This window comes from Hylobates moloch, unplaced genomic scaffold (genome assembly GCF_009828535.3).
Source record: "Hylobates moloch isolate HMO894 unplaced genomic scaffold, HMol_V3 SCAFFOLD_8, whole genome shotgun sequence".
Taxonomy (NCBI): domain Eukaryota; kingdom Metazoa; phylum Chordata; class Mammalia; order Primates; family Hylobatidae; genus Hylobates; species Hylobates moloch.
This window is the reverse complement of record NW_026652283.1, coordinates 44,852,494-44,864,307: the sequence shown is the minus strand read 5'-3', so window position 1 is coordinate 44,864,307 and position 11,814 is coordinate 44,852,494. Positions and strand designations below refer to the sequence as shown.

At 51.5% G+C, this 11,814-nt stretch overlaps 1 protein-coding gene across 20 annotated transcripts in view; it reads right to left on the bottom strand.

The window, feature by feature from the left end:
* Positions 1 to 11,814, bottom strand: part of ST3GAL3 (ST3 beta-galactoside alpha-2,3-sialyltransferase 3) — a 226,258-nt gene that overhangs the window by 24,700 nt on the left and 189,744 nt on the right. For 11 of the 20 annotated variants that reach the window (XM_058443254.1, XM_058443263.1, XM_058443257.1 and 8 more), the window contains 4 exons: positions 10,317 to 10,411; positions 6,576 to 6,639; positions 5,612 to 5,707; positions 5,148 to 5,334 (listed from right to left, as the gene is read on the bottom strand). In XM_058443254.1, coding sequence (XP_058299237.1) covers positions 5,148 to 5,334; positions 5,612 to 5,707; positions 6,576 to 6,639; positions 10,317 to 10,411 — 442 coding nt within the window. Of the gene's footprint in view, positions 1 to 1,561; positions 1,961 to 3,214; positions 3,372 to 5,147; positions 5,335 to 5,611; positions 5,708 to 6,575; positions 6,640 to 10,316; positions 10,412 to 11,814 lie in introns of those variants that run through there. The other 9 variants (XR_009214632.1, XR_009214631.1, XR_009214630.1 and 6 more) reach the window with 3 other exon arrangements.

Below are 11,814 nucleotides of genomic sequence, written 5' to 3'. Positions count from 1 at the left end.
GGGAAGAGGAACAGGAGGGGGAGGAAGAGTGGCAGGAAGAGGAGCAGGAGGAGGGGGAGGAAGAATGGCAGGAATAGGAGCAGGAGGAGGGGAAAGAGTGGCAGGAAGAGGAACAGGAGGAGGGGGAGGAAGAGTGGCAGGAAGAGGAGCAGGAGGAGGGGGAGAGTGGTGGGAAGAGGAGCAGGAGGGGGAGGGGGAGGAAGAGTGGTGGGAAGGGGAGCAGGAGGAGGAGAATGACATGGTAATAATTATGAGGCAGTGACCAAGGGCTTACAGAAGACAGTGAGGAAGAGGAGCTGAGGGAGTACCCATTCTTGAGCATTTTTATCTGAGGGCAGAGGAGCAATGGTTAAGATGTGGCAACAGGCAGTGACGTGAAATCTCCTGGCCCTCCCAGGGATAAGAGGCATGGGAGAAAGAGCTGCGGCCACTGGTGATGGCCACAAAGGAAATGGTGGAGAATCCTCGAAGAGCTGGTCTCAGAGGCTTGGTGAGAAGCCTGGGCTGGGTGGTGAATGCTAGCTCGGCAGCAGCAGGCCTGCACTGAGTCTCCCAGGACAGAGTCCATGCGAAGGCTCTGCATCCCTCTCAGGCTTGAACAGGGAACAGGTGAAGGTGCAAGTGGACATCATTCAATCCCCATTTGGGCCTGGTCCAATAAGAGGCCTTATATCTGAGGATGTGGTGGCCCCATCTGCCCTATGGTCCAGCTGCCTTTCACCAGGAGGTTCCTTGTCTCTCCCTCCTCTAGGCCTGGTCTCAGACCCCTGCTTCTGGGTCACCTCCTAGGTCAAGCCCTACAGCCTGACAGAAAAATGCTTTGCTCCCTGGGATAACTGGGCTTTTCTAACAGCAAAAACACTACCAATGATAAAAAAAAAAAAATAACATTACTGTTTGCTATAGACTGAGAACTTACTAAGTTCTCTATGCTAGATGCTTCTAGATTTCATCTTACCTAATTTTGAAAATAACCCTGAAAGATGCACAGCACTACTCATCTACTGTATCAATGACACTAAATCTAAGGAGGTTAGGTGATGTGCCTAAGGTAGCCCACTAATAAGTGAGAGTCTAAACTTAAACCCAAATCTGTGTAACTCCAAGGCCTAAGCCATTTTCCCCTCTTAAGCCATGTTGTCTCTCTAAAATCAGGGACTCAGTCTCCCTGTGCTTGAATGTGGGGCCCTGGCTGGCCTCTTAGATCCTGCCCTCCTCCCTCTCTTCCCAGGGACTGAAGTACAGCTGGAGGGTAAGTGCTGTGTCAAGGCTATCCAGGGACCCACTCCCAGCCCTGTCCTCTCCCTTCCCCCTGTAGGGCCGGGACTACCCCACAACCACCCAGCCTAGGCCCCAGGGCCTCACTGAATTGATGACCAGTCAGAGGTGCTCAGCAGCGAGGATAGCTTTCTGGTTTTAGGAGTGGGGAGAGGAGGAAGAGGAGGCAGCAAATGGGGTTGGAAGGCAGTTCCCAGGGGCTTCTGTGGCCTGCTGAGGCGCAGTGGGGGAGGCCGGCAGAGGCAGGAGGGCGGGGTCTGAGGGATGGGGATGGAGGCTGTACCTCTCACATGTCCTGTCCTCTCCAGACCCCAGGGCTCCGTCCTCTGGACAGTGGATGGGGTGTCTCCAGCCTTCATCCAATACCAGGAAGAGGATGCACAGGCCACAGCATTGGAGGCATTAGGCAGCATGCTCTGACACACCACCCTCATTGCGCCATGCTCGATCCACACAGCATGCCTCCAGTTTCCTGAAGGGAGCATGGTCTCTTGGGTCTACACATGCTGTTCCCTTTGCTTGTAATTCCTTTCGCCCACTCACTCCTAACTCTTCCTTCAAGATCCAGCTCAGGAGTGACTCCTCCAAGAGGCCTTCTTTTGTCCCCCACCTGCCCCAGAGCTGCATTAGGCCTTCCTCATCATAGCAGCCTCCACACTGTACTGTAACTCTAGCTCTGGGACTCTCTCTCCCACTAGACTGTGAGCTACTTTGGTTGGGAACAGTGCTTAATTCCTCTTTGTATTCCCAGGGGCCAATGTAGAGCCTGCAAAGAGAGTACCTCATGGACATCTGATAAGTGAGTGAGTGTGTGGGGAAGACTGCAGAGGCACCTCTGAGAAGACCTGCACCGGAGCTAGAGGCTGCACCCCCATGTCCCTGGCTCCACCCTTCCTCCAAGCCTCAGCTTCTGTGCTGTGCTTGCCCATCCACTGGTGCTCTTCTGAGCTGCCCTGAGCACACAGCCTGCTGGGAACTCCTACACCTGCTTGCTGGCTTGGCCACGGCTCCTGGGATCTGGGAGACAAAGAGCCTTTTTGTAAACTGTTTGGAGATATCAGTGCCACTGTCCAGTGAGTCAGGGACCCAAATGGCCACAAATGATGAAGAGGAGAGTTCTCAGATGGAAGAAGGTAAGGCCAGCCCTGGCACAGGCTGTTCTCTGGGTTGTTTTGGCCGTCCTTTCCTGCATCTTCCCCCCTGCCCCTTCCCATATCCTATGAGGACTCCTGGGTACTAGAAAGTTACAGGCTTTAAAAGTATCCTCATGTAGTAAGTGGCAGGAAGCAGCTGTGACTGAGGCCTACTTCCGGTTCCAGCCCTGCCCTGCCAGGCCTTGGCTCCAGAACACAGAGCTGCCTCCTGCCAGAATTCTGCAGGTGAGGCTCCAGACAGGTGCAGAGAGCTCTCCAGCAGCCCAGAGGCTGCATGACTGGAAACATCTCTACAGGAGCAGGACAAGCTGGTGACTAGGGCACCAGACAGGAGGAGACCTGGAGAAGCAGCCTCTCACATTTTCCTGGGTCTCAGATGCCAGGGAAGTGAGGCAGAGCATGGGTGAGGTCCTAGGAAGGCATTAGCCTTGCGCTTGGGGTGGAGAAGGACACTAAAGAAGAGGTCCCTTGGGCAGCCAAAGGGCCTGGGCAGGTCCACTCTGAGAGATGGGGGAGGTGAGGCCACGGGCAACCCCGGCATTCTTCTGGCAGCTCACTCTAAAGGCCCAAATTATCTTTCACTTTGGAGCCAAAGAAGGCCCACAGTAATTTAGAGGACTCCTCCCCGTCTCCTCTCTCCCCTTCCCACTCACCCCCACCCACCCTGGGTAGGAGTGCTCACCAATACAAGGCTGGTCCTAGAGCCCTGGGTGTGGCCAGCACGGACACAGATGTCAGCAAGAGTGAGCCTGTGCCTGTGCCTCGTCCTGCAATGCTGGTACCTTGAATCTGCCTGCTGCCAAGGCCAGGCCAGGCGGAGAGCTCCTCAGCTTCCTGGGAAAAGCAAGGCCCTGCTGTCTGCTTCCTGAGTAGCCTGAGTATAGTGAGTTCTCCGACTCTAGCTGGCTTCCTTCCTTTTCTTCTTTCTTTCCTTACTCCCTGGGATGAATTTTAAGAACCTTGAATTAACTGACATTGGTGTTCTTGGAAGGAACATGTGATAACACCCACGACAGGCTCTGACCCACCCCCTTTGGCCTGGCCTTATTTGAACTGCCTGGCTTTTCCCAGTCTGCCCAGTAGGAAGTAGGAACTGGTGTTTGAGCCAATTCCAGATCATTTATGGTGACTGAGCACTGAAGGGTAAAAACCAATAGGATCAAGCCCTGCCCCTTAGGAGCTCTTGCCCTGAGGGAGGCTGTGACAGGTGCCCATGGGCAGAGGAAACGATGTGAAAGGAGGATGGCAGAAGGCCAGAGTGAGACAGCAGCCCTTAGGCTCAGTGGGGTTCACCAGGACAGACTCTACTTCCTACAATTCTCCCTTAAAAGTGTCTATCTGTGACCCTAATTCTACTGCCCTCAAGGCAAAGAGAGGGACTCTGAAAACACTAGTGTCTCAGTCCCCAGGGTTCTGAAAACAGTAGGGTACTCCTGGAACCGCTGTTATTTACCTGGTCTGTGTGGGCAGTGGGCCTGCTTGAAGCTGGGCCTGGCTTCTGCTGCCTGGCCCTTTCCTCCCCTTTGGGGAGGTGGACTGGACACTGTGGAGCCCAGCTGTCTCATCCAGTCTGGTTCTGAAATGGATTCCCCTTCCCCACTGTCCCACCTACCTGAATTTCTGGACCTGACTTCTGTCTTCTCTCTTGCTTCCTACCTACTTGACACTGCCTGTACTTGGCCTTGCTTGGGAAAGAGCTGTGGAGTTAAACCAAATTGCACTGAGACCCTACAGGCAAGAGAAGCTGTTCCCACTCCCAACTCTTCTCTAAACCTCCAGAAAGAACAATTAGCTTCTCACTGCAGGCAGAGGGTCGTCTGTCATCCTCCTCCTCTAGTAAGAGGCTTGGGTATTAGAAGATGAATGGCCTGAGCTCTGCAGTACCCCACCCCTGGGGCTGCTGGTGACAGCTGGCTGTGGGGGAGTGGGCCTGGACAAGTTCACGGATGTCCCTGCAGGCCCAGAGCTGGGAAGTTGAGGTCTCGGGAGGGAACTCAGTGGTGGTCTCCTAAAGAACAGTTGACCTTACTCTGCCACATAAGCGCCCTAAAGAAATGGGCCCAGACCCTTACCTGCTTAGAACAGTCAGTAGAACCTGATCATTCCCAATGATTAGACTCAGTGGCAGGTTGGGGATTCAGCTATAAGTCAGTGGTAAAAGTACAAAGTGGAAACAGGCCAGGACTTCTAAGTTTGGGAGCTGGCACTCTCAAGTTGAGGGGTCTGCTGTCCTGGAACCCAGGCTGAGAAAGAGGGCAGGGACCCCTAAGACCAGAGCCAGAGAGACCTTACAGAGGACAAGAGGGGGCAAGGGAGGCAGCTACAAGGTCAGGGCAGGAGAGTAGAAAGATTGGGAGTGATATGAAGTCTGGCCTGAGAGGCAGAGCTTTCCTTGGCCAGGAGATCTAAGGCCAGGGAAGGGCCCCTGGGGCTGCTGGGGTCTGACTACAGAAGGCTGAGAAAGGATCTGCACCTGGGCACCTGGAAGCAGGTAGCAAGTTTCAGGCATATTGGCTCCCGGAGTTTGGCCAGTAACCCTGGCAATCTCCTGACCTCTTTGCCCCCTGGTTGCCATTGGGTGATTTCGGCTTTGGGTCATTAATGCTTGTTTTGAAGGTTCTTACTCATTCTTTGCTGCATTCAAGGGGCGGGACTGCTTAGGAGTTATGGAAGGCCAGGGCAAGAGGGGAAGGAGCTGGTGCCAGGAGAGCTTACCACTCTCTCCTTGTAGACGATGTATTTCAACCACTTAAAGTCCTGCCACTTGAAGCCGGCGAGGACAAAGAGAGAATCGCGCTCGTACTGCTCAGGCCGCTGCATGGCGCCCTCAGGGTAGGTGATGCGCAGTGTCGTTTTGCTGCCCACGTCCTTCTCAAAGCCTTTCACTGGTGCTGAATTCAGTCTACAGAGAGCAGGCCCACTCAGAGCCTGGGCCTGTGTTTGGGAAGGCACCATGACCCCAGAATATCCCAGGCACGGAGAATAGGGAGTCCAGGTCACCTGGACCTATTCTCCCCAGGTGCCACCCCTCGTTGTCTGTTCCAAAGCCCTCCAACCCAGAGTTCTTGAGGCTTCCGTTGACCTCCAGCCCAACTAGCCAGACAGACAGTTCTCAATGGACTCAGGACTAAAGGTTGGGGCCAGGACACTCACCCGAGGTGCCATTTTGGGGAGCTCACCTCACCACAATGTCATAGTCGTCAATTCGTGACCCCAGAGACTTGTTGGCAAGAACGCCTCCATTGCCCACGATGATGCAGCGGCGGCAGCGGAGGCTGAGGGGAGAGAGGCGGAGACCTCTGTACAGAGAGCTGCCCACCAGGTCTCTTCCCCTGCCCCTTTGGCCCTTGACCCCACGCCCTTGTCCAGGACCGGGCTGGGATAGAGGAAGAAGACCAATGGGCTTCTGGCAGCATTTCGGAGAGAAGGCCTGAACCATACAATGGGTAGCTGGGCCCTGAGACTCTCCAGCATCTCTATCTAGGCCCTGACACTTCCCCAGGAAAACAGGGCCATGGAAAGGTTGGGTGCCAGGCCTAGGTGGTGAGGAGGGAGCTTTGGTAAGATGACATTCTAGGGTAAAGCTTCCCCAAAGGGTAGTGGTGTTTAGGCAGGCTTCAGGGGAGAGGGAAAAGTGGGCCGAGCTTGGGGCTATACCAGGAAAGCAAGAAAAGGGGAACAGGACAGGAGGCTCTAGGACTCAAGACTCCCAGCAGCCACTAGAGAGCTCACCCATCTTGCTTCTCCCATCCCTGACCCTGGGGCTTCCCACTCTAGGGTCTGTTGGTTTGGGAGCTGTCACTGCCTTCTGGACTTAAGCCTTGCCCCCTTCACCTGCCCCTGCCACCCAGGCCCTCAGTGCCATTGCTGGGCTAGTCCCAGCCCCAGTGTCTTCAGTTCTTACCCTCAAACCTCTGGTATCTGAGGACTTGGATGTCTTGCCAAGTGCTGACAGCCCGTGGGGGTGCAAGTCAGGTGGAGTGGTTCCACTTACCTGCTCCACCCACCCTGTGTGTGTACTGTATGTGCATGTGTGGATGTGCTGGAGAAACTGCCCATGTGCAGGGAAGGCCAGGTGGGCCCCAACACCTCTGCCCACCACCAGGCAGCGGCGGGTAGGAGGCTGCGCAGTGTGTGGCTCACCTGTCCAAGGCAGGGGTCAGGCGGTACTCTTTGGTGACTGACAAGATGGCTTTGATCAGATTGTCTGCAGACAGAGGAGAGAGGTTTCTGTTACAGGGTCACTTATGTTCCTACAAAATGTTTACTGATAATCCTACTGGAAGGCACAAGTTCTTAGGAGCTAGAGTGAAAGTGGAAGTGGAGAGAGCTCTGGACACAAGGATGTGTTGGGCCACTGCCCTGACTTTCTTCCTGAGAAAGGAAGTGAAGGCAGGAAACAGACAGGCATATCACTGCCGGGAGCCCGTCCCTAACACTGGCACGCAGCTTCTCTCCCAGGCTTCTGGGAGGCTCATCTGGTTTTCTGAGGCTCTGTAGTCAGGCCCCAGGACATGCATTCCTAGGGCAGGGCCTTCCCTGGAAGCTGGAGCACGCAGTCTCCCTGGAATGGGAGCACCTGCTCAGAGCTAGAGACCACCTTGTACTTATCTCTGTGCTCCCACCCAGCAGATACCAGGAAATAAATGAGGAGACACCCAGCAACTGAAGAGCTCACCACGTGCCTCATTATCTGACATCCCCTTTCCCTCACTTCCTCCCTCTCACATTGCCAAGCCTGAATCCTGCTCTTTGCCAGGCTGTCTTTACCTCCTCACCTCTTTACTCCCTGAGCCTGGCTCTGCCCACCTGCACTCCACTCAGCAAAGACCCCCATGACTTCTGTGCTCTCAGACCTGTGCCCACTATTTAGACCTCATCTCCTTGACCTCTCTCTGGCTTTGGCAATAAGGACTGCTCTTCCAAACTCTGGTATCATGAGAGCACTATAGTATGATGTATACTGAATAGCAAGGGTATTGGCTTTGGAGTCAAATACCGGCTGTGCTCTGTGACCTTATATAAATCATTTTCTTTCTTTGAGCTTTAGTTTCCTCATCTCTAAAATGAAAGTAATTCCTATTTTGTGGAGTTGTTAGGAAGATACAAAATAATGTACATAAAGACCTAAAAATAAAGTAAACTGGTATCACCATAATGGAGAGTATCTTAATAACATCAAATAACCACGAAGATGTGCATACACTAAGATCCTACAACTATGCCCCTAGGCGCGGAGTGTTGAAAAAGTCACACACTTGCTCCAGGAGACATGCAAGAGTGTTCGCTGATGAACTGTTTGTAATAGCAAAATGTTGGGGGCAAGCTGAATGTCCACCGAAAAAAAAAAACCAGATTAAATGTGGTGTATGAAATCCTATACGGCTGTTAAAAAAAAAAAATCAATGACCTACAGCTGTATGTACCAATACAGATAAATCTCAAAAACATATTAAAAAAAATGAAGAATATACATACACATATACACAAATATATGTACATATAATGACACCATTTGTAAAGTCTAAAGACATGTAAGGGCGGTACCGTATTTCTAATAAATATATAAATATGTAGTGAAAATACATAAACAAGCCCGGGTGTGGTGGCTCACACCTGTAATCCCAGCACTTTGGGAGGCCAAGGAGGGAGGATTGCTTGAGCTCAGGAGTTTGAGACCAGCTTGGGCAACATGGTTAAACCCTGTTTCTACAAAAAAATACAAAAATTAGTCAGGAGTGCTAGTGTGTGCTTGTAGTCCCAGCTACTTGGGGAGCTGAGGTGAGAGGATTGCTTGAGCGCTGGAGTTGAGGTTGCAGTGAGTCGAGTGTGTGCTACTGCACTCCAGCCTAATGGCTTCGTGGGGAAGGAAGAGAATGGAGTGGGAAGGGCCCCACAGAAGCTTTAATTGTGTCTCATATTTTATTTCTTCAGCTGGGTAGAAGGTACATCAACGCTCATTATTCCTAGTATTTTTTGTATGCTTGAAATATTTCATGTAAAGAAAAGATGTCTCCAAAATTAAAAATAACAAACATACTTTTTTAAAGGAGGCAGAGGTAGCTGAGAGGTCATGTTAAGGACTGAGAAGTATCCCTTGGATTTCTCCGGGACACGGAGCAGTTTCACTGGAATGGTGGGGTGGGATGGGCAGGGATGCAGATATTCTTCAGGAGTAAATGGTGAGAAAGAGGAGGCAGTAGGTGCAGTTAATCCTTCCAGAAGTTGAGTGAGAATGGGGTAGGGAAACAAACCTTTATGCAATGTTCTACACTAAGTGCCTTCAGAGATACCCTATGGTGGGCTTTAGGAAAGGCCACAGATTCCCTCCTTTTCCCACTTCTGATTTCACCTTTAAGGAAGAACATATTGCTACTAAAATTAGCCAAGGTCAAAGATATGGATTGGGCTTTGTTTTCTAGGAGGAGAACCTCAGCAGAAAGAGCATACATGAGCAGATGCTCTCTGCTTGCTGGCCGATGGGCTCCATATCGAACTTCCCTGGCCTTTGTAGCTATCCCATCTAAGTCTCGAGTGCAGATACAAGAGAGAAGAGTGGCCTTCTTGGCTGCCTGCACCCAGGGAAAAGGGGTTCTTCATATGGTTTAACCCGACCCATTAGATTTGTCCTTGGAGGTCTGAGGTCAAAGCTCCAGTTCAGCAGTGTTTTTCCTGGCCACTGTCTTCTTTTCAGGGAGAGGTAGTCTGGCTGAGTAGAGGGTTCAGGTATTCTTGGGTCTCCTGGCCAAATGATATCACCCCTTTAGCAGTTATTTTATATAATTCTGACCACAACTTTACACAGTAGTATTATTCTCTCCATTTAACTGCTGACGGAACTAAAGCACAGACAGGCAACTTGTCCAGGGTCACAGCTAGTAAAGAGGCAGTATGGGGATCTGATCCCTCTCTGCCTGACCCATAAGTCCAGATTATTTTCCACCAAGCCATGAAATAGCACAGAACTTGACAAAGAAGCAGAATTGTTCAACTACTAGGGATGGGAAAGTCTTAAGTTAGGAGGGAGCTGTGTGGGTGAGGTCCCCAAGGCAATGGAAGGGGAGTTTGTGACAGTGTAGGGGAAAGGTTAGCCTTGGACAGGATAAGGAAGGGTTGGAAGGGAGACGAGGTTCAGGTGAAAAATATCAGGATGGGCTGATAGAGGGGCGTGGGGCACTCTTGGGGGACAGTCTGTGTTTTCTCTGGGAATGTCCCTACTATACCTAGTACTCTAGTGTTCCTGTCTACAGCACACCTTTTCTGTGCTCTCACAGCTCCTTATACTTCCCTCACCAGACCTCTGCACTCGAATATCTGAATCTCCGCTACACTGGAGCTTTTTGAGGAGAGGAAACAATCTGTCTACTTCACTGTTGTATACTTAGCCCCTGGCAAAGTGGTGGGCTGTGTGTAAATATTCCATTAAAGAAGAAGCCGGGCATGGTGGCTCATGCCTGTAACCCCAGCACTTTAGGCAGATCACTTGAGTCCCGGAGTTTGAGATTAACCTGGACAACATGGTAAAACCCTATCTCTACTAAAAATACAAATAAAAAATTAGCCAGGCATGGTGGTGCATGCCTATGGTCCCAGCTACTCAGGAGGCTGAGGTAGGAGGATCTTAAAGGTGGAGATTGTGTGAGCCGAGATCATGCCACTGCACTTTAGCCTGGGTGACAGAGCAAGGATCTATCTCAAAAAAAAAAAAAAAAAAAAAGAAAAAAAAAAAGAAAAAGGAAGGGAAAAAGGTAGAGAAGATTTGTTGAGAGTAGAGGAAGGGTGGATTCTCAGCATGGGGACTTCGGAGGATGTAGCCTTGTCCCGAAGGATAGGGAGACAGTCAGGGGGATGAGATGTTAATGTAGGTCAGGGTTCCCAACATACCTTGACCTTTGATCCCAAAAGGCGGCACAAACTCCCGGATTCTAGCCCACTTGCGAAAGGAATCATCCAGGAACATGGGTGCTGGCTTGGAGAACCTGGAATATAACAGGGCTGTTAAGGAGGATCACAAAAACGCAACAGTCTGGAGTACTGGTGGCACTTCTGTGCGTCGGTCTTGGCTAAGGATCTGCTGGAAGCCTCCTCTGCATTCCGGCATACCCCCCTGCACCCAGCCTGTTCACTGGGTAGCTGTTGTAGCTGTTGAGGGGTTTGACAGATTTTGTTCAATGGAGCCTGAGTCTGAGGGAGTAGGCCTGGTCCGTCTTTATTTGGCCAGCTGTAGGAGTGGAGAGACAAGATTTGCTCAGCAAGGATCAATTTCTCAGAGCTGGAAGCTCTCTGGAAGGTTGTGCAGGCATCCATCAAATAGTCACTGCTGCCCACACTGTTCCTGCAATCTGGGAACACAGAGATGAAACACTGTCCAGTTGAGCAGAAATATATCCAAAAATACAGCCAGTACATGGAGACAGATTTTGGAGAGAATTCTGGGAAGTGGACCACCCACAGTGAGGAAGAAGGAGAATTCATGGTGGGAGGGCAAAGCAGGTTAAAAGCTACAGGAGACAGAAGTTTGGTAGGGAAGAGAAAGAAAAAGCAGAGTCCTCGGAGGCAGGGCCGAGGGGAGAGGTTTCAGACCAGTAGGAATTTGAGTGCATTTGCTGGTGGAGAGAAGGAAAGAGAGGAGGCTAAGTTCCTGTGGAAGTGAGGAGGGACCCAGAGCTTCAGGGGAAGGGTTGATCTGGGCCTGGAGGGGAGATGGGGGGAAAGGCGAGAGAAGGAGGGTGAAGTGATGCTGAGCTGGGGTGAAAGAACAGGCAAGTCTTACTCTTCTTGGAATGGGCAGGGAGGGGACAGCCTTGGGGAGGAGGAGATGAAGTCTGAAGGGACGCAAAGGGAAACGAGGAAGAGGGAGAAGGTGCAGCAGGAATTGAGCTCTTCAGAGATGACTGGAGAGCACAACTTCACATGGGCGCTAGCACCCTGCTTTGAAGGCCCTTTTCAGGGAACCTGGCAGCCCCAAAGATGGCCAGTTCCTGATCACTTACTGTGTGCTGAGAATTCTGCCATGGGGCCTCTCAGGACCTTCCCGGCCATAAATGAATGTGTGGAGGCCTGGGCCTCCGTGGCCCTGTGTTGTTATTTTTAACTCACCCTGAATCAGCCACTGAATAACTGGAGGCTGTAGGGGTGGCCCTCCAAGCCCAGAAGCAACCACAGCATGGATTTCTCATCCCTATCATCACTAACACCATTATAACCAGCAGTCCCAGGAGGAACAGTATCAGTTATCACTCAGAGGTCTGGTATTATTAGAGATTTTGACATGAACTTGAAAGAGGCAAAAAACTTTGAATCCTGCTCCCTCCCCCATCACTTGCTAGGACGATGTCAACACTTGGGAGCAATGAGCTGGGTCCCAGCAACTGAGTCAGTG